The sequence below is a fragment of the Rhododendron vialii genome, chromosome 4a (genome assembly GCF_030253575.1).
Source record: "Rhododendron vialii isolate Sample 1 chromosome 4a, ASM3025357v1".
NCBI classification, from domain to species: Eukaryota; Viridiplantae; Streptophyta; class Magnoliopsida; order Ericales; family Ericaceae; genus Rhododendron; species Rhododendron vialii.
Genome location: NC_080560.1, coordinates 18,188,241 through 18,215,982, shown reverse-complemented (window position 1 = coordinate 18,215,982; position 27,742 = coordinate 18,188,241). Strand labels below are relative to the sequence as shown.

At 36.7% G+C, this 27,742-nt stretch overlaps 1 protein-coding gene and 1 non-coding gene across 4 annotated transcripts; one reads left to right on the top strand and one right to left on the bottom strand.

Annotated features, from left to right (window-relative positions):
- The first annotated feature begins 3,389 nt into the window (after positions 1-3,389).
- Positions 3,390-18,258, top strand: LOC131323246 (uncharacterized). 3 transcript variants are annotated; one of them, XM_058354934.1, is made up of 15 exons: positions 3,390-3,812; positions 4,719-4,846; positions 5,102-5,234; positions 8,926-9,082; positions 9,165-9,243; positions 9,483-9,523; positions 9,711-9,827; positions 9,994-10,074; positions 10,826-10,888; positions 10,971-11,022; positions 14,358-14,432; positions 16,205-16,252; positions 16,444-16,479; positions 16,565-16,639; positions 17,890-18,258. In XM_058354934.1, exons 1-15 carry the CDS (start codon positions 3,653-3,655, stop codon positions 17,962-17,964), a joined length of 1,320 nt encoding a protein of 439 aa, XP_058210917.1. In that variant the 5' UTR covers positions 3,390-3,652; the 3' UTR covers positions 17,965-18,258. The 3 variants fall into 3 exon arrangements, 2 of the variants coding, with proteins under 2 accessions (XP_058210917.1, XP_058210918.1); XR_009199136.1 differs by lacking the exon at positions 17,890-18,258 and having other exon boundaries at positions 14,330-14,432; XM_058354935.1 differs by lacking the exon at positions 9,711-9,827.
- Positions 7,758-7,843, bottom strand: LOC131325003 (small nucleolar RNA SNORD36). The gene has a single exon (XR_009199571.1). It is a non-coding gene; the product is annotated as a small nucleolar RNA SNORD36 (small nucleolar RNA).
- Positions 18,259-27,742: the final 9,484 nt, after the last annotated feature.

Genomic DNA, 27,742 nt, shown 5'->3' with positions numbered 1-27,742 from the left:
ATGCACCAAATTTTTTTTATAAACTGTACAATTTTGAGTAGAAAATATTGCGATCTCTGACAACCAATTAGTTAATTAATTTTATCCCTTTTATATTCTTGCCAGCTAGGATTGCTTTCTTTGGAAAATTAAAAAGTTTTGAACTCTTGGTCAGTTGGTCGGCAAAACATAATACAAGTTTCTAGAGCCTTATCAGTTTCGCTTGTTTGGCTACTTTTGTTTACTTGAACAAATGCCAAAATGCAGATCGAGTTGTAGTGCACTACAAGGTTGTAGTGTAGCAAGGCACTACAACGTACATTCCCCAATCCTGGGTTAATTACACTTGCTAATACAATTGCGATAGTTTAGGGTTTCACCATACCTGAGAACCTTAATTTTGACGTGTTTATTGAACCTTAAGTTTGATCCTGAAAGCCTTAACATGCTACTATATATGCTTGGTCTTTCTTAATAGGGGTTAAAACACACGAAACTAATGGAGTATTTTGTAGTTCTATGTGATTGTATTAATTAGGTTGTGCTTCTTGGCAGAGGCTGGAAAAAAGAAAAAAAAAAAAAAAACTATATTTAGTCAAGATACAGGCTACCATCGGGCCATTGGTACTCCACATGGACCACATCTTCTTGAAGGAGTAAGCCTATTTTGCTCAATTATCCATACTACAGAGACATTGAGCGGGGTGGTTGTACATTAATTATTCATGTAGGTTGCAAATTATCCATGCTTCGTCAGGATCAAGGTGCTATTGTGAGTTAGAAAAGACCGGGAAGAATATCTAGATTGCTTATAGAACACATTCTCCCTAGCTATAATACTTCTCCATTCAAAAAAAGACAAGTCACTGAGCATCTGGCATGCACTTCCAAATAATTACAGAACTACGGTACACTGATGATCGAGGCCTTCATGTATGATTCTTTTTATGGTAATCCCAACTGTGTGTGTGTGTGTGTCTATATATATATATATATATATATATATATATATATATATATATATATATATATATATATATATATATATATATATATATATATATATATATTTCACGTAGGTGTAGACTGGAGTAGGGATTCCCTCTACGACGCAACAACGAAGAGCGTGGAGTACATTGAGGTTCAAGAATTGGTGGAGTCATATATGGGTTTTCCAGTAGATTAGATTGCTTAACTTGCAATTAAATCTTTTTGTAACAAAATGTAGTTGATTTATAGGTAAAAGCTTAATTGATTAAACTTAATTTTGTAAAATTTAATTTCGTACTAAACTTTGTCATTTATGTGAAAAGTCTAAATTTAGTTTGCCTTTCATGAAATCCTTTTAAGCAACGAGTTGAATTTTTTAAAACGTCACAATTATTCAGTGATCTCGCGCGCCACTAAAATGTGTGGTGTTAGAAAGGTGTTGGTGCACTGTCACAAATGCTGCAGAAGCACCCAATAAATTGGCTTGTGTTGTAGATATTATCGAATTGATTTTTGCACTCTAAAATATACCATTTGCACTCAATCGACAATTGACGTGCCTCGGTTATTACCTCACAATAGCCACAAACTACGGCATTGCCCCAAGCGCAAAGATACCATCTGCACTCTAAAAGTGCAGTGCATTCCACTTTGGGAGTGTGAATTGAAGTGGACATTAGGTGTAACAGGAGTGTCAGTTATTGCATGCGATCGTATACTGAGTACTGAGGTACTCCCCATCAGTTGTTGGAATGATACGAACCGAGCTGAATACCTTAAAAGATACTTGCCTAAAACCACCCACAGAAAAGATGGTAAATTTGGGGCGCTGCTATTCGCAGCCCTTTATTTTCTCCCATAGCCCGTTAAAAATTTTCAATTATACTCGACAGTTAGTTACCGAAATTGAGATATATTTTCAACATCCAATTACCGAAATATAATATTTTTTTCAACAGCCATTTACCGAAAATGTATGTTTGACAGTTGTTTACCGAGAGTTGAACATATTTTCAACATGTAGTTACCAAAATACAATCTTGTTTTCAACAGTTATTTACCGAAATGTTATGTATGATTTTCAACAACCATTTACCGAAATGTAGTGGGCTATGAGAGAAAACAAAGGGCTGCGAATAGCAGCGCCCTAAATTTTACACTCCACTTTTGGAGTCCAGACAGTAAATTTTGAAGTGAAAATATCGCTATACTACCTTCATATAAAGAACTCTATAACCACACCTATTTTTATACACCCAAATGCACACATTCTCACACAAGTGTTGGGCCCCACACACAATGCACCCATTGGTGTATGTGGGCCTCAACACTTATGTGAGTGTATGTGCAATTGGATGTGTAAAATGAGAGTGGTTGTAGAAGGATGATTATCATATTAGATTAGGAATGACGACGGAGCGGATATTGACATATTCGTACCCTACCCTCGAAATTGAAAGCCTACCCAATTCCGCCCCAATACCCCGAACAAGAAGAAGAGGAATGAACCATAACCAAATCAAACGGGGTTCGGATAATCCCGGAACCAAATGGATAACCGAATTCAAGATGAAAAAAATTAGTTTATACAAATTATACCCAACCCGCCTCCGAACCGAACCGAACCGAAAGCCTACCCAAATGACTTGTTTTCATCATTTGGTTTTCAATCACAAAAACTCAAACCACAAATTGAATTGTAACAACAAGAGACAGATCTTAGGAACAGAGAAGCTACTGGCAACGGGAAAACCGCCGATGACGAAGCAACCGAGCTAGGGCTTTTATTGTCAGCCTTGGAGAGTGTCAAGTGCTTCAAATCGATAGCCTAGAAAACAGAGATGACGAGAGTCGAGAGATGGAGGGAGACAAACACAAAGAAGGAGAGGGGGAGAGAGACCTCAAATCGATGCTTTGGAAACTAGAGAGTGGAGTGACCAAATGAGAAAAGACCAAACCCTATGTATGTATAAAATTTTTCTGTCCCAAAATAAATGTCTAATCTGCAAAACGAGAACTTAAAAATATTACAAATTTTTTAAGAAAAATTCAATTTTTTTTCAACAATTTACTATATATCTATGAGTTGGAACTTTTCCTTATAGTAGAAAGTGAATTATTTTTAAGTTCTTGTTTGTAGAGTAGATATTTATTTTAGGACAGAGATAGTATATAAAGGGGTAATTTTATAATTACATTGTTTCGGTTCGGATATTAGCTGAACCACAACTGAACCGAACCTGTTCGATTATCTCACATCCTCCACCATATCTGCATTTGCGGGGAAATTTTTTGGTCGATTATGATTCGGATACCTATGGGTACGTCGAAATTATCATCCCTAATTAATTGGAGTAGAAAAGATACTTCTACTTTTATTCTGTGAGTAGTAAAAGTAGGGTGGGAAAAGCAGTGTGGGGGTGACATAATACGAGTAGGTACTCCGTTAATATTGCTTCCCTTTGGAACAAGGAATAAACCTTTCCAATATTCCCCTGGCGAAAATCCCACTCCATCTCCTCTTCTTCATTGCGGTTCCTTCCGCCAATTGATTTACCCTTTTCTCTACCCTTTCCTTATCGACACGAAAAATTTCGAATTCAATCAACACATTCATACAGAAAACCTAACCGATCGAAATCACACTCCACGGTTCCGTCAATCTCTCAACTGTGGTTCGAATATGGCTTCGATGGAAGGTCTGGTGCCCATAACGAGGGCCTTTCTGGCTTCTTACTACGATAAGTACCCCTTCGCTCCTCTCTCCGGCGACGTCAATCGTCTCACGACTGAAATCCGGTCAATGGCCACCGATCTGTGCAAGGACGTGTCGCTCACCGAAGGTATTGTTTTCAATTAATGGATTAAGTTAATTTTTGAATTTTTTTTCTGCGTACTTAACTTTCTTTTCTACCCCCTAGTATACGCGATGAGTTAGTTGTTGTTATAGACTTACGATGATAGAAATAGTTCACATTTCCTGCCCCTTTGGATTGAGTGATTTGGTTAGGAAAGAAAAGAAAGGACTAGAGTTTCTCATTGAATCACTCATTTGGGTTGAGTGATTTGGTGAGAAATGGAGAGAAAAGTACAGAAAAAGTTTTTTTTTTCATTGGATCCTTCCTCTTTCATTTGTGAAATTTGGTAAAATGATGATATTTGGTGAGAAAGGGCTCCCGTTAGTGTCGCTCCCTTTCTCACAATCCAAAGGACCTGCTTGTATGTTTGATTTTTGAGTTAAGGAAATGCCTGTACGTACTCGCTCCCCGATGAATCACTGAAGAATCACTGAACGGCATTATCGGTGTGAAGGGAAATTGGTTCTGAGGCGAGCTATATTGAATCCTTGTGCGAAATGTAATATTGCTGATTGTAGTTATAATTAGGGCAGATGTCGGTACAATTTAGCCAATTTTCAAGTCACAACCAGTGAGCTAGATCAGGCTAGACTGAGTCTAATGTAGCTGTATGTGTTTAGAATCTTTAGGTGGACCTCCAACAAGCCACAAGCCAGTCACTGCATTCCTGTTTCTGGGTTCCTACTTTTCGTGTGTTTCTGTTCAGATGTTTTTAGAATATGCAAATATGTTAATCTTTTGTTTTGTTCATTCTGTACTGGTAACACTATACACCCACATTTGCATTCATTGGTGCATTAAACTTCAAAGAACTGCAAATATGTTGGACGACATCGTAATAACACTCTTATAGTACAATGAGACTTATATTCATAATTATTGCTTTTACAGGAGAACGTTTGTTGGTACACGAAGCAGAGTGCCAGCCTCCCCACAAAATTGATGAAAACATGTGGAAGAACCGAGAACAATTAGAGGAAATTATTTACCTATTAGAAAGCTCTCATTGGCCAAAAGCGGTGAGATATATGGTTTCTTACATTTTCTAAGTTACTGAAATTTCCTATCTTTTGCTGAATATGCCATTATGCAGTGGAAGTTTCCACATTGCATTCTCTTTATAATGCCGGTGTATCTTCACATTGTCAAATCTTTTCTTGTTCAATTGTCTTTTGCTTGGACTTGTTGATGTCAATGTCACAGAGTCACAAGTCTAAACAATTGTAAAAAATTGAGCGGATAATTTCTAATTTTGCACTTGTACTGTGGCCCAGCTTCAACAACAGTCAACAACTGAAGATGCAGAGCTTGCTTCTATTCTTGGGCGGCTAAAAGATAAGTTCGACAATGCTTTGAAGACATTACAGTTCTTCCAGTCCAAGAATTCTGAATTTGTTTTCAACACAGGTTGGTTTTTAGATTGAGTTTCTATGTATTGGAGGGCTTATTCGGTGTTCGTGAATTGTGATGTTTATGAATTTTATCTGAGTATTTTAATTTCAGTTTTTATGTAGATCGTTTATTAATCTAACTGTCCTCCGAAGTGTAAATCTCCACCAAATTTAAAGCAATGCATTGAGTAGATTCTGTCAAATCTTTTCATAGTTGCCTGCACTTGTGATCAAGTGCTATGTGTGACATGTGTTGTCGTTTTTAGGGGCTACATGAACATCATCCCTGCCCCATGGAAGCACCTTGTCACTACATGCCTTGGTGGGGAGCAGAATTAGGGAGTCTATGTGGTTTGGTGCTTTTAAGATTTTGTAAGCTCCCTTGGTTGTCCTCATTTTGCCTAGGTATTGCCACTGTCATGAGTTTTCTATTGAGTGGTCCTTGAGGGTTGGGACTTTGTTTGGTTTAGTTTTGAGGGAGGTTTTTGGGGTAATGAGTGAAAAGAGAGAGAGAGAGAAATGAGAGTAATAATTTGAGAGAAACCTTGTTGGGGACCGTGCGCAGTCTCTAAATACCCTAACGCTAAGAAGTACGGATATGGATACGGATATGATACGGATACGCAGATACATGATTTTTCCAAAAAGAAGGATACGATACGTTGAATATAAAAGTAAATAAAAATCGGGGCGGTTCCGTGGACACTTGTAAAAACATCTAAAAAAACATCTCATTGTTCCCAATCAAATTTTGATGATTCGAGCTGCTCAATGTGATTAGAACACGATTTTAAGGGTACTCGCGAGAAATTAGAAAAAAAAATGACCGGGAAGGGTTTGATTTGAGCAGCTTTTAGTTCAAATTTGGTGAATGGTTCAATTAAAAACTGTTCAAAACAAGCACTTTCTGGTCATATTTTTTGAAAATTTCTCGTGAGTACCCTTAAAATCACATTCTGCACATATTGAACGGTTTGGATCATAAAAATTTGATCGGGAACTATGAGATTGAGATTTGGGGTGTTTTTTTAGATGTTTTTTTAGGTGTCCCTTGAACCGCCCGAATAAAAATATATTATATATATGATTTTTAATTTCTAAAATTCATTAATGATTAAAGTTTTTCATTACACAAGTTCACCATTTCACATGCCGGGAGAGATATATTTACATATAGTTATATATATAACTGTATTTACCAACGAGAGAGAGAGATGAGAGACTTACAAGGCTGTTGACAGAGATAAGAGACGGGAGAAAGGATATCGTCGGTGTGTTTTTAGGGTCGATTGGTTTGGGAAAAAGAAAAATATAGTCCTAATTGCAATTTTAATCCATTTATTTTAATTAATAACATATTTACCCTCGCGCGTATCCAAAATGTATCCAAACGTATCCGCCCGTATTCCAAACGTATCGGGATACCAAAAAATAATTCTAATAGTAGGATACTTCAAAAAAAACCCACATCGGATACATATCCGAAGAGTATCAATATCCGATACGGATACGATACGTGATACGGAGGCCAAAATAGAGTATCCGTGCTTCATAGCCCTTACAGCCTGTTTGTTAGGAGCTCTGTAGCACTCCTACAGGTCGGCATGTCCCCATGTCCGATACGGATACACGCGGGGGACACGGCAAAATACGTATGGGACACAATAAATTTAATTAATTTTTTTGGGGGAGGGACACGGTAGAGACACGCGAGGGAGACGTATGGGGACACGGCAAGAGTTAAATATGCAATTTTTTACAACTTTGGGGGGTAAATGTGTAGTTGCTTCATATATTTTGGAATAAATATTATGTTTTATGATGTATATATGATGCTTTCTTATAAATATTGAAGCTCCAAGCTTATATACCAAACTATATTTTCACTGGTATACAATAAATATTATTTACTACCTCCGTCCTAATTTAATTGTCTTTTGGGTGTCCGTGCCACTTTTTAATTGATTATATCTTGTAATTTTTAATGTTTTAGGTGATTTCGAAAACATTGTAGTATAGAACAAATCAAGATCTATCAAACAAGATCCATATTGGATATAAAATTCATTACCAATTTAAAGATATAACTAGTTTTTTTTTATCCGGTTAGAATAGAACTGAGACAAGTAAATTAGGACGGAGGGAGTATTTATTTATACATGTCTCCTATGGTGTCCGTGTCCCCATTTTTTAAGAAATTCCGTGTCCTATGTCCGTATCTATATTTGTGTCCGAGTTTGAGTTCGTATATGTTTTTGTGCTACATAGGTTAGGAGGATATTGAAGGTGGATATGTGGTGAACCTAGATTTAGAAATCCGGGTTGAGGTACATCTGACGTTTGTTGTGTTTTTGTCTAGCCGGATATGAAATCCTTGGATATACTTATCCTCTTGGAGGGAGATAAGTTTCAGACATCCCCGATGGTCTCCAAATTTAATCCGGATAGAAACATTACCCAAATACCCTTGTTGGCCCCATCCTTCATCTGAAAAGTTGAATTAATCTCACTATCAATTGTTTTATATGCTATGCGAGAGGGGGCATCAGTTCTAAAAAGCTCAATTTTGGAGTCTCATGGTTCTAGATCAGGCCAAATATATTTTGATCTTTTTTTCATCTGCCCCCTTGGCTTTGGATGTTCAAAAAACAAAAAAGGAAATCGATACAGAACAATCATAGACGAAAACAGAAACACAGACTTTCAATTGAAACCCAGATTGCAAATTGATTCACCATCAATTGTTTTGACTCTGCATATGCACATCAGTGTGGGTTTAATTTGTTTGCATATATGTTTTGGAGAGTTTGATTGATGGTCGAATTGGTGAAGTAGAGTCACCGACACCGGCAACCGGAACAAGTGGGAAAAAGGGGGGCAAAATAGGAATCTTACACCGTTGCACATTGTTCAACTCCTCATATCCGCCTTCTATAATAACTAAACAAACCAAGTAACCTTTAATCCTTCCTTCTGAAATAATCCCCCCTTCAATCATATCCACCTCTTTATTCCCATCTTATTATATCCCCTTCTCCCCTCCAAAAACATATCCCGCTAACAAACGAGCAGTAAGTGTGCAGTATCCAATGCGTGGGTCATACTCTTGCGAGTTGCTACCCCTTTGTCTTGTTGGTGGCGTTAATAGCTCAATTTTTTGTTGCAAGTCTGGCAGAACCCTATTGGATCATAGACCTATAGCCTGGACAACAATCCTCCTAACGCCACTTGGTAACTTGCACAACATGACTATTTCCCCTTTGCCAATGTTAATATTTCCATTTACAATGCCAAGCCTTAAATAATTAATTTTAATGTTGGTGACTCTATTCTTTGGACTATATGGCTGAACCACGACTCGAAGTCTTTGAATACTGTTATAAAATCAAAATTAAGGCTTAGGGTTGTAAAACAACAGATTTCGTGCACAGACTCGCTTATGAGTTCTCGTTTATCGCATCAAGCATTGTACCCCCCACTCCCCCTCCCCCTGCAATACCCACATTAACTGATGTTCGTGGTCTGGACAAAGCACGAGGCTGAATGAACACCAATTCAACAGTTAAACGTGCATAAAGTTCCAATCCCTTCATGCTTACCGATATATTTTATGAATTAACGACGAATTCGTTGCAGGTGAGTGCTTCAGGTTTCTCATTGGTTATTTCATGGTCAAATAATGATGGAATTTGTTGATACATTTGCAGTTATGACCTATATGCCCCAAGACTTTCGGGGGACATTGATCAGACAGCAGAGAGAGCGGTCGGAGAGGAATAAGCAAGCTGAGGTTGATACTTTAGTAATTTCAGGTGGAAGTATACGGGATCGATATGCTCTGCTTTGGAAACAACAAATGGAGAGGTAACGTTTCTAGGTTTTCTTTTTTCCAGATCAGGTATACTTGGAACATTAATGATTGTTCATGAAACATGACTCATTTCAGGAGGAGACAGTTAAGTCAGCTTGGTTCCGCAACAGGCGTCTACAAGACGCTTGTGAAGTATTTGGTTGGAGTGCCACAGGTAATTCCTCTTTTGGCTGATTGTTCAACCAACATATGTGGTTATGCCTGTCTTCCTAAGTTCTTGACTCCAGTTTATGAATTGTTTTGACAATGATTGCTGTTGTTCAGTAGTGATTGGTCTGAAGCTGAAAACATTTAAACTGCTAATTCGTGACAAGCTGTATAAATTTTGAACTACGTTGCATGTTGGACAACTTAAAGTATAGGTTATCCTTACGATACTTTTGTTTGGCGCAGGTTCTACTTGATTTCATTCGGCAAATTAATGATGATCACGGGTACTTCTATGTGCTTTTGGGCAAGAGTATTTGACCTCTTGTATCTTTATTTTGTGTTCTAGTTACTTGTTCAATCCCCAAAGAATGCTACTGAAAATGGGCAAATTGTTTGATAAAACCATTGATTTGAATTTGCTCCAACTTGTCAAACATATGGTCTCATTGTACTAAAATGACTAATTACTAGGCCCATGGAAGAGCAACGACAACGTTATGGACCACCTTTGTACAGCCTTACAGCAATGGTTCTCAATATTCGACTTTTTCTTACTCTATCACTGGGGCAATTTGAAGCTAGAAAAGAGTGAGATATCTTGTAATCTTTCCAGTTCCTTGAGCATTGTTAGCATCAATTGAGCTGTAAATATGAACTGTGTCGGCTGGGCTCTTGTTCAGCTATTATAATGGCCGTGCTCTTGTGATTGTATTTTTGGGCTTACAATACCTTTGTGCTCTTGTTCATTGAGCAGACAGAAGGACCAAATAACTATTCTGGAAGAAGCAGTTGATGTATATACCTCCGAGTTTGAAAGATTCATTAAATTTATGGGGTATGCTTTCTGATTTCTTCTCCCATATGTTATAATTTACTTGGCTGTTAGTTATAATTTACTTGGCTGTTAGTGGTGAAGAGATTTGTATATCAATTGTGTACTCAGTATGGACTAAACACCTTAATAGATTACACGTCCCGTCTTTGTTAGTCTTACCAATCAAACCTGACCCAATGGTATAAATGTTATGTAAGAAGATCGAGATTCTGAAGAGACAAATATTGTTACACCAATTGTTAGTGAAGAAGGCCTGAAAGTGTCCTCCAATCTGGTAACACGTAGTCCAGCCATCTTTGAACTCTTTTGAAGTCTTATGACTTAAGAGCATTGTTCTTCTGGTTTCATTGCTAAGAGCACGTGAGGTCTGCATCTTCTGTAGCATGCTCAGCATGCCTGACGAGCTTAAAGGGTCTTTGACGCTTTGCAAATAAAGTAGCTGGTGAAGCATATGATTAAGGAAATTGGTGAAAAGTAATAATTTATCTTCAACTTTCCATGTTCAACATGAGTAGTTGCTGTTTCTGAAATGTCTATAGTGCATTGTTTCGAAGTGAAGCATCTTTTCACCTCCTGCTAGATGATTCACGAGCATCCTTTTAGTTCATGAATATTAGGTCGTGTTCAGGAATATTAAACAGATAGCTGATGTTCCAAGTTTATGTGGTGTTTAACTCGATGGTGGACTACAAATCTTTTGACTTTGATATGTCCAAACCTCATTTCTTGATTAGCGTGTCTGCTGTTGCAGTGAGGTCTTTGCCAATTCCCCTTTCTTCATTACAGCAGAGGTTGCTGGTACCACTGAAGGGAGGTAGGTGTTGCAGTTTTTATGCACTGGTCATTAATTCTACTCTCGTCAACGCACATATCATGAATCGATTTGTTCTCTGCAGGAAAGATGAAGACTATAAAGAAACAAGCATTCCTGCTGGGAGAACTTTTGAGGTTAGCCTCGTATTTTGGTTCAAAAGTTCAATTCTTCAAACTGGAACTGATCCTTTCTTCTGTTTTTGGCTTTTACATAGCTACTTTATGTGTTTCTAGAAGCTATTAAAGTTGCCTAGTGATAATGTGTGAGTATTGCGCTCCAAGGAAGTACCTTCACATGTGATAGACAATGGTACCCTACTTAGAGAAATTTCAGATCCTGCTTTATGAAAATATCAGGGGTGATGATATTTTTTTTCGAGAAATTATAATTCAGGTGCATGCATGCGCAGACACAAACACAGAAATCAGAATTTGGCCATGATACAATAGGAACATGCTAACCATGGAACATCTTCAAAGAGTAGGACGTGAATATGGAAAAATGTGAACAGATTTCTTTGTATAAGTCTATAAGAAACCTGCAATTATGTTGTTTTCACAGTTCTACTTAATGTTACTCTCTAACTTGAAGCTTCATCTTGTATAAATCACACACTTGTACGGTTCTTCTGCCTTCGTTCTACGAACGCCATACATTGCTCCTGTTAAAAGGTTTACCATAGGTCATTGGGGGCGGGTTATTAAAGTTTCATGTAAGTGCCAAAGTCACCCAATATAATTATATTGAATAGGGCACGCTGGAGGAGTCGAGAACATTTTAGAGCATGTCTGAGAAGTACATATCCGATAAGGACATTATTACTCCCTTGCAGTGTCTGGGCTACTTTAGCTCGAACTACTACAATTGTTAATTTCTAGTCTAGGAATGAGAACTAAGAATTATGTTTTGAGTTCAAAGATTATCCTCACTTAAGAGACTTATCATATTTTTGTTGGAGCACTGTTAACTGGCACTCAGAATTGAAATTTTAACAGCTCGACAAGGATCACACACCGTTGACACCACCATTGTTATTATTCCATCATCTCCTTCTTCACTAGTAATGCGGCAAACACCAACAATCAATCAATGCTACAATAATGCCAGCACAAAAATATTATTTGGTGGTCTGTAGAGAACAAAAATTTGAGTCCTAGGTCCCTTAGTTAAAATTAGAGCATTTTGGTTAGTTATTTTGATTTGACCACGTTGGTTGCACTTCTATTTGTGGAATTTGGTAGTCAATTACATTATTGTTGCGTGTTTACAGGGCAATATGATGTACTCTAGTTAGAGTTTTAGACTTGTAGTGATAAAAAAAAAGGCTCGTATTCTTTTGGAGCTATGCATTTAATTATATGTTGGGCAATTGTGTTAGAGAGGTATGGAAGAATCTCTTATGACAAGTTTGAATATCTTGAAGGCATCTTAGAAAAAAAGTTTGTGACATGTCTTCATTTCAGGCTTCAGTGACGTTATCTTTCTAAGAGGACTCCTTTGTCCATGATTTAGAGATATTGGAGAGCTATTTGTGACATGTATTCTTGACTATCTTTTACTATTCTTTTCCCCTTGTTCAACTATTTGTCCCTGCTGAAACTTTCTATCTTTTCCACTTTACCAATAAATATCTGAGTTGATTCTTCAAAAAAAGGAAAGTTAGCATTCACAGTACTCTTGCTGGTTGTCGCTCAGCTACTGCTGCTGATCTAGTTTTGTGATTCTCATCTGCTAAAACTCTTTCGTTTTACTTTCAAAACTACGGTCTAGAGTTATTATTTCTCAGTACTGAAGTGCATTTTTGTGGTAATCTTGTGAAAAGCTATTGAATATAGATTTTTGAATTGAGAGTTGCTCCTTCAGTGCTTGGTTATGAGCTGTTTTGTTCACTGTCTAATTGTCTATGTTTTCTTTCCTACTTTTCTTTATTATCGTTCTTCTCGTTACAGTACATACCAATTAGTCAGTCCATTGGACCGGTTACCGAGGTAAAGAAAATGTAATGATGTAGGACAATAAGGGAGGTTTAGGGTTTTCATAACTAATGAAAGGATTAGGGTTAAGGCATAGCTAAATAGGATAAACGAAATCAAAACAAGGCTGTTTTAGGTTCTGTGAACAGTTCCCGTGAACAGTAGTGGGGGCTGACCGTAAATATAAAAAGGAATAAAAGATAAAAAAGAAGAAAGCTCTAGGAATCATTCCTAGAGGGTTTAGGCATCACACCTATTTGATTGCATTAGACAATCCATAAAAGAGGCTTCAAAAGCTCTAAATTTTCTCAATTCAACTCTATCAAATTTTTGGCATTACATCGTTTTCTATAGCCTAGAAGACTTCCAAAACAAAGAAGGAAACAAATCATACTAAACCTTTCTTCTGAAACCTATGAAATACTATAAAGGACTCTAATAAGATCTAAAAAATAATTTTTGACCCGCAAGATGACCCATGAGCAACCCCTATGACCCATGTCCAGAAATTCTGTAAATTGCCAAAATACCCTTGAACCGCAAAACTACTAAAAACTGACTTTGAACCATAATTATCCTGACTCTAGCATAAATAGGACTCTACTAAGACTGAAGACATAGTTTCCTTGTTTGATGGATCCCAAACAAGCTTGACTACACCATTTCCAAACGCGGATGCGTCCTTAATCTTGTTTTGTCTTGCTCCTCTCATGGACCACATCAAGTACTTAACAATTGACATCTACTGCATGTTCTTTGCATGTCTGTTGATATGTGAACTCTATGGTCATCATTTTGGTCCACCACACGTCATCTGGATCACACTTGGAGGGACATCTTAAACAATTGTCACATGGCATTCACTTAGCCAAACGTATGCTTATCGGGGAAAGGAACAATATGGCTGTGTTTGCTTCAGTAACATGAACCTCAAGAGAGATGTAGTGAGGCTCTTTTGTAACCATTCTGGCGACAAATAGATAAGTGACAGTTCTATGCCTAAGCTGGTGGGTGGGTCTACAACCTTAAATAGAAAAAGTACTTCAACACTGCAGTCTTCTATTGCCTCTTTCTCTATCATTGGGCACAGAGGTAGCGAGGCACTTTCTTGACATCCTGGCGACAAATAGATAAGTGACACCTTATATCTAACACCTAGGCAGCTAGGTTGGTCGGTGGTATCTGCAAGGTTAAAGTGAAAAAGTACTTCGACACTTACAAACTCCAGGGTCACGCAACAGTACAGTACAGTGTTCTAGACCTGTCTTCCACTGCCTATGTTTTCTTGACGTGTTATTAAATTAGCATCATTATTAGATTTCGACCCTCATGATGGAATCTTTTGGAAGTCTGAACTTTGTTATTCTGTGAACTGTTTGGAAACTTAGAATTGCTAATCCTGTAGACAGTTGTTGCTAAGAACATCTGTTAGCTTGTGCATATTTCATTGATAGGAATTTCCTTTCAGACAGTTGATGAACATGGTTCTCTGCTAGGTTTCATTTTCTGTGGAATCTCTAAACTCGTATATTGCTTGGGATTTCTCATTGTTGCAAGGCAAAGTGAACCTGGTAATGCTCTCACATCTTCATAGCAGTATTTCATTCAACGAGATTGTTCATTGTGATCACTTCAATTGAGCTAATGAAAATTCAGTTCATAGTATTCATCATACATGAATGGCTCCTTTCCATCTTTTTTCCAGTAAGTATTCTCACATTTTGCAAACAGATATTATAATCTTTTTCCGTGAGATTTGTCATTTTTTCATGTTTTCCAGTTAAAACTTGCAATTTTTGATCAAAGTTGTGCAATCCAGAGACATGGCCGAATAAAGTCGATTACAAAGAGTCATGATGAATTATTTTTGGGGAACGATTAGCGCAGAATCGAACCTTTTTTTGTTGTTCTTTCCAGTACTATATGTTTTTTGGTCAAATGAGAATTCATTGAGATGAACATAACATCCAAAGGATCAAGCAGGGCATACCTTCCAGTTACAAGTGCCCTGAACATGGTACCTACATTATCACGTTTGAAAGCCATGCAGATGCGGTCAAAAGAAATAATATCGTACAGTTGTACTATACCGGGTTGGGTTGCCATGCAGATGATTTTTTGCTTGGCTTGTCACTGGAGGTTGTGACCAAGGTTATGAATCCCATACCGTACCCGCCGGTACGTACCAGTATTGTCCAAATCCGGTACCCTACACCTCTAATTCCGTTTTGCCTCAAATACCGTTTGGTACCAGCTATACCAGACAGTATCAGACTACTTTTAAATTTATTTTATGCTTCCATTACTGGACAATACCGGGCGATACCGGACAAATACTAGACTACTTTTTATTTTTAATAAATGTGTATATTATACTAATAAATTCTTTTATGTAGGAAAAGAACACTAATAGCGATAAATCCGAAGCAGTACCCGGTATCTCACCAGTACCGGTACATACCGTACCAGTAGGAAAACCGGTACTCTAGCCGGTACGGTATTCAGAACCTTGGTTGTGACAGAACAACGAAAGACAAGATGAAGAAGTTTTGTATTACTGAATGATACATAATACAATGTTACCAAACGTTTAGATAGAGGAAAACCTAGAAAGCAAAAGATACTATCCTAAAATAGAAGATACAAAGAGATATGATCACGATTACAATTACGATACAGTCTATGCCTAAAATAGGAGATACAATGAGATCTTGATACATTTAAATTCAGGGGTATATGGAGACGCTTTTTTCTTCTTCTTTGGTCTATAGTCCCCCAAGCTTTTAAATGATTTTTTGCTTGGCTTGTACTAAACTTTTTTTAAAGGCGCATTGCGGATGGCCATTTCTGCTCAATGATGAAGTTATTCATTCGCAACTCACGAGGAAGAATTTCATCAAAAGTCAACTTTTTCATATAAAAAAAAAAACTGAGATTTAGGGGTTAATTAGGATATGGTGTCCTCTTTATTAGTCTGTTGTGGGCTCAGGCTTTTTGTTTTGCAGCTGGTAAAACTTAGGAATGTTTATTCTAAACTTAGCCTACTACAACACAATTCTACCCTTACTTTCTTTCCCATTCCTTTGTGGTACACTCCATTTTACCATCTTTGGGAGGAATCATAGGATCTCTGTAAAATTAATGAAAGTTTAATGATAGCTTAGCATTAGTAATCCTAGTCTTTCTGTTGTGACGACGAGGTTTAACAGGGGAGAAATTTAGTTAGTTACTCAGTTGTTGAGTTTCATTGATGTATTGTGTGGGCTGCACTTTGAACATCCATGACATTTAAGTTAAACGGATTATTTCCCCTAAAATTTATGCTTAACATGGTTGTGGACAGGATATCGGATTTAGCGTGGAGCACACAGATTCTTTGGGGCAAAAAACGGTAAATGTCACTTCGAGGACCTCTACATTGTTGTTCTGATATTAATTGCTTTTTGTGTGTGGTTATTTGTACAATCCTAAATAGGCTCTTTTTCTTTTACTATTCTCATCATTTGGCTCTTCTGTTTTCTACATTTTGGCTTAGTCGTAATGATGTTTATGTACACTTGTGAACATGTTATTATCGCACAGCTGATCTTGCCTTACCGACGCTATGAATCTGACCAAGTAAGTTTTTCTTTATTGTTGCTGGCTACTGATACTACACACTATGGTAACTATCGCTCTATGAGAGTTTGTGATTTTGTTGTAGGGAAACTTCTGCACAGTCATGGCTGGACACTACAGGCTCCTCTGGGACAATTCATATTCAACCTTTTTCAGAAAGGTAGGCGCACTTTGTCAAATGACTTAACCGATGCATAAATTTTCTGTGGTGGTGATTAATGATGAGTATGAGTAAATTCAAATTTTATTGGCTACTGGTGTGAGACATGATATCGATTTTGATATCAATTTTGACCATTTGCTTCAAGGAAGTGGGATAATATTGGGTAAATACTGATGTTTCGATATGAACCTCAGTATGGTTCTTTCATAGCAGTATGGCATATGGCCTTTTTTTGGTTCAGCCCAGTACTATCCTCTGCCTTTTTTCTGCCAGTTTTTTTGTTTCAAAAAATAGTCACCATTGAATGGTTCGGGATCATCTCTTTGAAAACTTTAGTCTGTATTTGCAATGAGAAGTAGCCGCGGAGTAGCTGATAGTTATTGGATCAATTAACTTTAATGGGACACTTTTGCCCCAGCGTAAGGGGAAGGGCCCTTGCCTAGCATTGGGTTGGGTTCGACTCCTCACCAAGTTTGGTACCACGAATTATCTGGCGGGTCAGGGCGGTGGTTTGCTTCGGGTTGTCCGTAGGTTTATGCTTTATGGGTGGGTCCAATTAGTGCCCCTCCTGTGGGGTGGTTCCTTCGTCATCAAAAAAGTATAAAAATAAAACTAAACAGAGAAATGCTGTTGCAGAATAAAGCATTTTATTCATCTGAAATGGAGATTCTCAAGAGTAGATACATATGCCCCATTGAGAAACAAATCATACGTTTTGTGACAATATGGTATGAAACCATTAATAGCTTAGACGGGTATAACTGACCATCTCCTAGTCTTGTTCTACAGCAAAAAATAATTTTGCTTTGATGGTAACCTATATTCTTTGTTTCTAATTTTGGACATTGGAAACATCTGTCAAGCCTAGCCTAGCAGAGAGGAGAAGGGATGAGGTGGTTGTCAAACCCCTAACCCCTGTTAGCTGGAGTATGAGGGCCCATCCACCGGACCTACTCCCCCATATATATATTTATATTTTCATTCATTATCAAAAACAAAAAAAAAAAACGGTTTCATCAGTATACAACCTGTATTCAATTTTACTGTCGAGGTGGGTCTACATCTGTTGGTTTATTCTATCTTGATTTTGAGGCAAAGTGTCTCCGATCCAGGCCATTTTGTCCATGGTCAAAGGCCACCCCCCAATTCTCCTATTGTACAATGAAACTCAATTGCGGTGACTAATACGCAAATAGTCTTTTCAAATCAAAGTTTATGACCCTAATCTCATGTTATGTTGGTAATAGGTATTGCGCTACAAGGTGGACTGTATACCTCCAGTTTCGGAGCCGGTGAACTCAGCAAGTGAAGTAGAAGAATAAGAGGAGCGTTGATGGAGGTGATTACTATCTCTCATTCATTTGTAATCATTGTAATTCATGATTTTTGCAATCTCATCTCCTTAGGTTGGTGGTCCCTCTCCCTCGGGTTATAATCACTGTTATTTACCACTGTACTTTGTTGAATATTAGTACATGCCACCTGACCAATACAGAGTGGGTGGCCTTACTTCCTTCACTTCCAGCTTGACCCCGAGAGGATACATGTATCATGTTGTATATTACATCTCGTGCAATCATTTTATGCGTTAATCAAGCAATTTCAAAAATCAAAAATTGTGGTCATCAAGCAATTGAACAGTTGAATGGAGCATCAACAGGACTTGAAAACAAAGAGAAGTATGGTGGGGCTTCTTTGCCCTACCGGTCTCATTTATGTGATCCGAGATAGGCCCATGTACAAATCATTTGTACAATAATTTGATTGATCGGATATTGAATGGTGATTGATGAAGTGATTAATTCGGATCCGAGAAGCACGATTTTTTGCATCGATAATTACACTTTGACGGCCAATAAAGGGGTTGGATCTTCCAAATGAGAATCAATATGGTCTCATCAAGGCCGCATATCATTCTCTGGTTCAACTCAGAGAACCCCTTTAAAGACGAATTTGGGCTTGGGCCTCCTATAAAAGTCCATCGAACCTTAATATACTTGTATCCGGTATTATATTGCTTACAAGTAACTAGACCGTTGCACGAGGCCAGCTTGTAATTATATCTCGGCAGATCAGTTAAATATTAACTTTGCTGCCTAACTCTGGCCTAATTTCATCCGAACCTCGATCAATTTCAATTTTCCCCACCTTAGGCTCACGACAGTAATCCAAATGGCTCGTTCCGTATGTATTTGCAGAATAGCATTCGCGAAAATGTGGAAAGATACTTGAATAGTTTATAAAACTGTGAGACTGTTCAAAGATACCTGACTAGTTGTATATACTATCTCTCTCTCTCCCTCCCTCCCATCCACCCACATTCCCCTCCCACTACAAATATTTCGATTATAAGAGAGTAAAAAGTAAAAACTTTAGGAATTTAGAATTGGCAAAATAGAGATTTTTAGGGATTTAACACATTTGTATAGAGAGTATTGATCAATGTACCTTTTTTTCATAATCATATGTCTTCTTACTCCTCAAATGCATTAGGCATAGCTTCTCTACACGTTTATAGACCAAGATGTATGTACACACTTGTACCCATGCGAAGTACGAGATGTCAATTTCCACCGTGCTCCTAAATAACCAATATGATGTCGATTGATTATTTATTGTTGCCACATGTCAGACAGCTATTGGCCCAGAAATCCTATTGGTACCGACGGGTACCATAGGGAAAATGTACCGACGGCCGCCGGACGGCCGTCTCCGGCCACCGGACGGCCGATCCGAGCCGTCCAAAAATTTTAAAAAATAAAATCGAGTGGGCCTACGCGAGAATCAATGGCATCCGAGGTGTGTAGGGTACTTGATCCGAGCACCCATTTTTCGTGTATATTTGTATATACGTGTATATACACGAAAAAGGGGTGCTCGGATCAAGTACTCTACACACCTCGGATGCCATTGATTCCCGCGTAGGCCCACTCGGTTTTATTTTTTAAAATTTTTGGACGGCTCGGATCGGCCGTCCGGTGGCCGGAGACGGCCGTCCGGTGGCCGGAGACGGCCGTCCGGTGGCCGTCGGTACATTTTCCCTATGGTACCGTCGGTACCAATAGCACTACTCCTATTGGCCACATATTTTGGCTACCAAAATAGTACCCTAAACAATATCGTTTTGGTAATAGCTTACTTTTGGCAGTTGGAAATAGGGGAAGGAGAGAATCCAACACATCTAATGGTGGAGAGGGATAAGGTAGAGCAATTCTTCGAATAAAACATTCACAATTACATGACCCCAGTCTTTGTATCATGATGCTGGATATTCCAAGCTAGCATGCGTTAACCTCAGACTAGTTCCTCTAACCCCTTCTACAGTCGTTGATAAGCTTACGTGTTGGGGTAAGGTGAGGTGGCTCTAGCGGCAGTTCCATCTTTGTTAAGGGTGGTCACTTGAACACCCTCCCAAAAAAATTGTTAGAATACATTTAATATTTTTTAGTTTTATCTTAATTTAACCCTTCTTGAACACCTTGGCCAAAAATAGTTGAACACCGTACCCAAAATATTTGAACACTCAACCCAAAAATAAGCCCACAAATCAATCAAATGTATACAACCGAAGTAATAGATAAATTTGTGTGTATATAAGTTATGGTTTCTAGAGGCAGTAGAAATTTCTGAACACCCTTCTCAGAATTCTAAAGCCGCCACTGGATGGCTCTAAGAGCTGCTGGCAATGAAAATTGAACTGAGAACATAGGATAGATCAAACTCCTGAGTTTCAGGTTTTCGCCACTTGGCCAACCAAAACTCATTTCTTGTTTGTGCTACAAAATTGACATAATATGCGGTTATATGGACTTCAATGTGTTCTCGTAAAAATCAAAATTTATGATGACTAGCTAATTGCTACGAAAGTAGCACAGCTAATATTTTCTTGAGCAATGAACAAATTGTGGTCTCTACCCCAAGAAACAAATTATTGAGGGTTATTTGGTCATGTTTTGTAATAAAAAAGAAATGGTAGGTAATCCTTGATCGTAAATAGGGGAGGGGGGCAGGTCACATGGAATGCAGATATAATAATAATAATGGGGAAACGATAAATCAATATATTGTTGATAGGAAAAAGACAAGGGAAAAGTCATACTAAAACATGAACATTGGAGGATCTTTCTTTCCGCATGCAATCTCATTACAATTTTTTTGTTTATAACTCAAGTGTCAGGAATAGTTGTAGACCCTCGACTAATTCTTGAAATTCAATCCCACAGCTTACTTGCGGGGAGCCCAATTAATACTTGGGCAAAACTCCGTATGAATTGACCCCAAAAAAAATTGAAATCTTAAGAGGGAGCAAATCTCAAAATCCCAGGCCTTAATCACCAAACTAACCCCTGAGATTTATGTAGTATCTATACATGAAAGACAACAAAGGGAAGATGCTATAAGAAGTAGTGTCGAATTGGATCAAAGCTAAAACAGAGAATAAGGCACATGAGTATGCATCTCTTAGCATAAAGACAAAAAAACGTTGCCGAGAAGCGCAGACATGAAATCATACATTTATTATGTGATTGATTGATTGAAAGATATAGGAGCAGATCCTCTCCAAGGGTCATGTTGGGCCTTTTTGTGGGCCATTTTGGGTCCATTTTGATAATTGAAACAGTTCATTTTTTAGAGTTCGGTAAAAAATTTTCCAAAAGTTAAAAGCTGTCTAGTTTTAGGTAATTGATTTACAGTTTATTTTCATGAGATGAATTTTCGCCCCCTTTTATTTAGTCCATCGTCATCCAAATTTGTGTTAGCTAGCCTAGTTGATAAAACTTATGCCAAAAAAGTAACTATACAACAATGAAATAACTGATTATCAATTCTCATGCATGATGTATGCATGTCATATGTCATATACGTATATAGGAACATAGTAGCATTATCAATGTACGTGCATGATATATATTAGTTTGAAACATGAATATATATATATATATATATATATATATATATATATATATATATATATATATATAACTAATTCAATACCAGAATAAGTTATTGAAGAGTCACGAGGGAGAGCTCCCAACTTGGAAGAGACTTGGTGATGAAGTGACAATGTTCGATCCGTATAGTAAATGCTAAAGAAGAGAACTTTAAATAGTGGCAGCGACAAAAGAATAGTAGTAATTAATTAAGATAGTTTTACGAGCTATAAACAAGCCTGACACAAAGAAAACTAAGGAATGAAGCTAAGGTGAGATCGTTAGAGGAGTTCTATACGAAACTGGATAGCAAGGATGTTGAGAACAATATTTATAAGTTTGTCAAATGATGATAAAAGAAAACAAAGATTCTTCGCAAGTAAAGTGCATAAAACTTAGGGATATTAACCAACGATGAGTGGATCAAAATTAAGTAGATGCGCATGGAAGAGTTAATTACTTTGATAACCTATTGAATGAGAAGGAGGACGACATCACGATAACGTAGCGATCGAAGAGAGTTCAAGCGCTTCTATTAGAAGTGGGAGCCAAGAATTAATATCTGTATGGCTAAGTACAAGTTAAAGTCTCAAGTGGCGAATATGTTAAGAAGGATGAAAATTAGGCAAGGCTTTAGAATAAATTGAATATTCATAGAAGGGTTGTCGTTGGCGAAATTGTCCGATAACTAGAAAGATATATACTGGATGAGTGGCGAAAAAAGTATTTTAATACCTATATAGAAGAATAAATAGGATATTCAAAAATTACAATAATGTTAGAGGTATTTAATTGATGAACCATACAATAAAACCGTGGGAAAGAGTTGTTGAGCATTCCCTAAGAATGATGACAATTATAGTTAAGAATCAGTTTGGTTTATGGGTTGTAGATCAACTATAGAAGCAATCTAGCTACTTGTTTAATGAGATTTGGCAAATACAGAGTAGCACAGAAAAAAAATGATCTCCAAGTGATTTTTGTTTACTTAAGAAAAATTGTACTACTCCTATAAGGTGCCTATAGTTATATACTGTATGGGGAGTCAGGGGCGGAGCCTTGACCCCGCTCACATGCCCCCCATAAAATTTTATCCCCGACATCTTTTTTTCTTTTTGTTTGGTATACCTACTAAAAAATGTTAGAGAAATTAAAAATTTTGAGTATAGGGCTTATTGTTTACTTTGTTTTTATGTATTTTCAACCAAATTAATGGACCGCTAAAAAATTAAATGCTTGTTTTAGAGGGGCAAAGAGCAAATACCTAGTATTTTTTTTTTTATCTTTTGTGCTAATGTTTTGAATCTTTTGAATACATTAGGCTACAAGCTATTGTGTCTATTAAAGAATATTTAATTTTTTGTGCTTATTATTTCTTCGTTAAATTTTACTGTGAATTTTGTTAGTTTGTTGTGAAATGGTGCTCCCTCTAAATAGAATTTCTGGCTCCGCCAGTGTGGGGAGTCCCAGAGAGAAAGGTGTAGCCAAAATCATGTACTGATGTAGTTAGAGATATGTGGGATGGTGCTCTTACTAATACTATTAGATTCTTAGTGGGAGAAACACACGAATTTCCAATCCCAGTAGTCTTAATTCTAATTAGAAGCTTGGAGAGAAGAATTGAAAGTCAAAAGAATTAAGGACCATTAGAGTAAAATAGAGTACATGATGTGTAAATTTTGTAGTAGTCAAAGTGCTAGAATAACACTCCATGAGCATTTTAACTATCTTGGTTCAATTGTATTGTAATTAACAAGGATGTAATTTCCGTTTGACCCAAAAAAAAAAAAAAAAAAAAAACTAGAATGTGAAACACAGAGTACAAGTTAGATTGGTGAAGTGACGAAATGCTTTGGGAGTTTATGCTCTCGCTTGATCACACGGATTAAATAATGTTACGTATATAATAATTCAAACACAATATTAAATACAACCTTTCGTATATATGTGTGATTCATATACACTAGTGAGTATGAACCCTACATATATGTGAGATAATGAGAGATTGTGTTTGAATTGTTGTATTTCTAGATTTTTATAGTAAATTTTTAATCTCAAAGTCAACATCGGGTCGTGTGTCCTCTCACGTGTTTCGTTGTGTAGCCGTGGGCCTCCATTCAATTGCATGGAGAAAGAAGTAAAAAGCCCTCTTCAAAAAAAAAAAGTAAAAAGCCTACTTACTCCTGTTTGAGAGTCCTGAGTCCGACAGCCTTGGAAAGGAAAGGAAAAATACCTTCAACTTTTTAGTACTTTGGAGGCCTAGGGGTATATCTGCCCTTTTCTACGGCCTATTAAATTTTTTGCCCTTAAAATAAGAGAGTGCCTTGTTTTTCCACAGCACAATGTAAAGAAAAAAAGGCTCTTGATCTTGTCACTTCTCTTTTTTTGTTAACGCCACTTTCTTATAAATGTATTTTTGGTGCAAAAATATATTTTAGGGGAGTAACGTTAACAAAAAAAAGAGTGACAAAATCATTTCCTAGAAAAAAAAAATATACATACAAATCCCAATATAACTCTTTAAATATTTATATCTAAATTTGTATCCAAACCTATGTGCCTTTTAAGAGCATCTCCAACATTGACTTCAAATTTGGAGGCGCTTTTTTTGAAGGCTTATGTGTCAATTTGACATGTTAGCAAGGTTCTGAATACCGTATCGATTATAGTATCAATTTTTTTACTAGTACGGTACGTATTTGTGCCGGTGAGATACGAGATACTGTTTTGAATTTAACGCTATTAACGTTATTTTTTAACATCAAAGAATTTGGTACAATATATTTATTTATTAAAAAATATATATTTAAAAGTAGTCCGGCACTGTCTGGTATTTAACTAGCACTTGAAGGAAAAAATAAATAAAGATATAGTCCCATATTGACTAGTACTATCTAGTATAGGCCGATATTGATCAATACGATCAGTATTTGAGCCGGAACTAAATCAGGAGTGTAGGGTACCGGAATTTGGTCAATACATCTACCGCCCGGTTCGGTGTGGAATTCAAAACATTACATGTTAGATTTTGACATCTCTACAATGTCAACTCCAACTAATTTGATATTTAAAGAAGATGGCGGTTCTAGGGACATCTAAAAAAACACCCCAAATCTTAATCTCATAGTTTCCGATCAAATTTTTATAATTCGAACAATTTCAATATGTGCAGAATGTGATTTTAAGAGTGCTTGCAAGAAATTAGCAAAAAATATAACCGAGAAGTGTTTGTTTTGAGCAATTTTTAATTGAACCGTTCATCAAATCTGAGCTAAAAATTGTTCAGATCAAGCCTTTCCCGGTCATTTTTTTTATTTCTCACGGAAACTCTTAAAATTATGTTCTGATCACATTGAGCGGCTCGGATCATCAAAATTTAATTGAAAACTATGAGATGTTTTTACAAGTGTCACCGGAACCGCCCCGTTTAAGGAAATTTATAGTTTTGAGAGTTAAGTAAGCAGAAAAAAAGATTTGATATGAGAGAAGAGCATGTCAAATGACAGCTAAAGGGGTGTTTTCGTTGACTTATTTGTTTTTATTCAAAAAATTTCAAGTTTATTAGTTTTGTGCCGAACTTTGTATTATTGGTTTGTCTCAGCGAGAAAAATCAAAAAAAAAAAATTTTATGGCTTTTACCCCAGTAAATATCAAAGAAAAAATTCAAAAGCTAGCTTTTGAATTTTTCTTAGGTATTTTTCAAAAAAAATCGGTAAAAGTCAAAAGTTTTACTTTTTTGATTCCTCTCATCAAGACAAACTAATAATACATAAAAATTTGGTGCAAAATTAACAAACGCGAACCTTTTTTTGAATAAGACAACAAAAAAGGTATGGTCCACAACTTTTAGGTTTGTGGAAACACCTCCTAAACATTTGACATTTCGGTTGGTGTTGTTTCACATGTTAATTGTTTCACTTGGGTCATGTCAAATTTGGCAAATCCTTGCCGAAGTTGAGACGGTATCTCGAACGGTCAATTTTGGCATCAATTGATAATCCAACAGAACTACCTTCACCCATCCCAAAGTTGAGTTGGCTTTGACATCTCCTACCCCATGCCAATTTTGAGAGCTTCTTCTTGTCACGCCATTTTTAAAAAATGAAGATTGTTTGAATTTTAAAAGCCGTTTGAAGTTTTTTGTTTTCTTTTTTCCTTTAGCTCTATTCTTTAGACAAGAGAGAGAGAGAGAGATTGATTGATTGATGTCAAAATGGAAATGTCAAAATGCCACATAAGCCTTCAAAAAAAATTTACATCTCCAATTTGAAGCCATGTGTTGGAAATGCTAACCTCCTTCACTCATGTTCATGTGATATTGGACTAATTTGACTAATTTTGTTGATAGACGGTCATGTTGTTTGCTAACCTCCTTCACTCGTGTATGTGTGATATTGGACTAAGTTTTATGGACTTTTTAGCATGATCTTTTGGGTTATTTTCTCTTAATATTTGCAAGATTCGTTTTACACTTTATATATCATATTTTTTCGCCTTGACGAGATGAATTGATGAAGTAAAAAAAAAATATAAACAAAAGTTCATATAAAACGAAAAAAAATCCAAAGAGATTGATATTTCGTAAAACTTGACCTGAATCTATAAATATTAAGAGAAAACAACAACAAAAAAAAATCATGACAAAAAACCCCTAAACAAATCAGTTTGAACTTATACCCTAACTGATGTACTCCTTCCGTCCCAATTTTTTAGTCATTTTTGAAATTTCGTGTCACATTTCAATTAATTATATATTGTAATTTATAATTTCTTAGGTGATTTTGAAAACATCGTTTAAAAGAGCTCATTGAGATCTATTAAATAAGATCTATATTACATATAAACAGTATTATCAATTATAAGTTATAATTAATTTTTTATTCTATTAAAATAAAACGAAAGACAAAAGAAAGAGAAGTGGAAGGAATATATTATAACAATGGAGGAAACGGAGAGGATACCCAGTAAATTACTAGTATCTTTGAAGTTTATTTTTTTTTAGCGTCTGGTGCTAGCTCGGTCTCCTATACATCTAGTATCTACGAATAATGCATGTGTACACTCGGATCCATTCCCATTCGATTCCATGTCTGTCTGTATTGTATATGTATGGCCGTATGGGGGGATGTGTGGTTTAATCCTCCATCAGAAAAAGTAGAAATCTGAATGCTCAGAGGCAGAGCAGAGCAGAGGCGTAAAAAGAGTCAAACAAGAACCAAACGAGAGAAAAAACAAAAACAGGCAATAAAAATGAAATGAAAAAGCTGAAAAGATAATGATGCCGTTGAAAGCAAAATGTCAAACACTAGTTACGCTTCGCCTTCTGGGGAACTGCCCCTACTTTTTTCCCAACACCTAGCCCCCCACCCCACCCCACCCCGCCCCCCTCTTTATGTGTTATACTAATTTGTTTCCTTCGCTGTTTTGCTTGCTGCTGCCTCCTTCCCTCCCTCCCTCCCTCGTCCACCAGAAATGTTTCAAGTACTCCCTCCCTCCGTCCCCATGTTTATTGGTTCACTTGCACTATTTCTTTCCTTTTTTCATACGGTATATATAAGCAGAAATTAACGGGTGTTAATATATTAGTTGACGAGGGTTTAGAAGTTATTTATATTCTATAACTTTAAAACTCAAATCTGCTCTTCGTGAGATTCAAACTTAGGTCACCACTGAAGAGAGAAATGATACAACCAACTTGACAAACTTGATTTTTCTACTTGCATTATTTCACACACTTTATTAAAAAATTGTACATATCTTTCAATACGAAGTTCTATTATACGAAAATTTAAAATCTTGAAATTTGCTATAAATTGAAAGATATATACAATTTAAATCATGACACAAATGCCAAAAATGAACTAACAAACATGGACGGATGGAGTACTTTTTTTTCTTTTCGAAATATGTCATTCTCTCATAATACATCATCATTAATTTAAAATTTCTTATGTTATTTCTCCCCGCAAAGGCAGTTGGTGATTTCAAACACAGCTAGACCTAGTTGTTTTTTTTTTTGTTTTTTTTATGCCTCGTTTGGATGAATTTTTGAAAGTTTTTGAGTTTATTTTTTAAGTAATGAGTAGAGAGAGATATAGAGAGAAATGAGAATAATGATTGAAAAGAGGAAAGAAATAAACGTAATGATTAGAAATAAGAGTAATGAATA

What these genes read in the sequence shown, in the direction of transcription:
- LOC131323246 (XM_058354934.1), top strand. Translation starts at nt 3,653, where the DNA reads ATGGCTTCGATGGAAGGTCTGGTGCCCATAACGAGGGCCTTTCTGGCT. An exon ending in TGGAAACAACAAATGGAGAG is followed by an intron (nt 9,083 to 9,164) that starts GTAACGTTTCTA and finishes GACTCATTTCAG; the next exon opens with GAGGAGACAGTTAAGTCAGC. An exon ending in AGATTCATTAAATTTATGGG is followed by an intron (nt 10,075 to 10,825) that starts GTATGCTTTCTG and finishes CTGCTGTTGCAG; the next exon opens with TGAGGTCTTTGCCAATTCCC.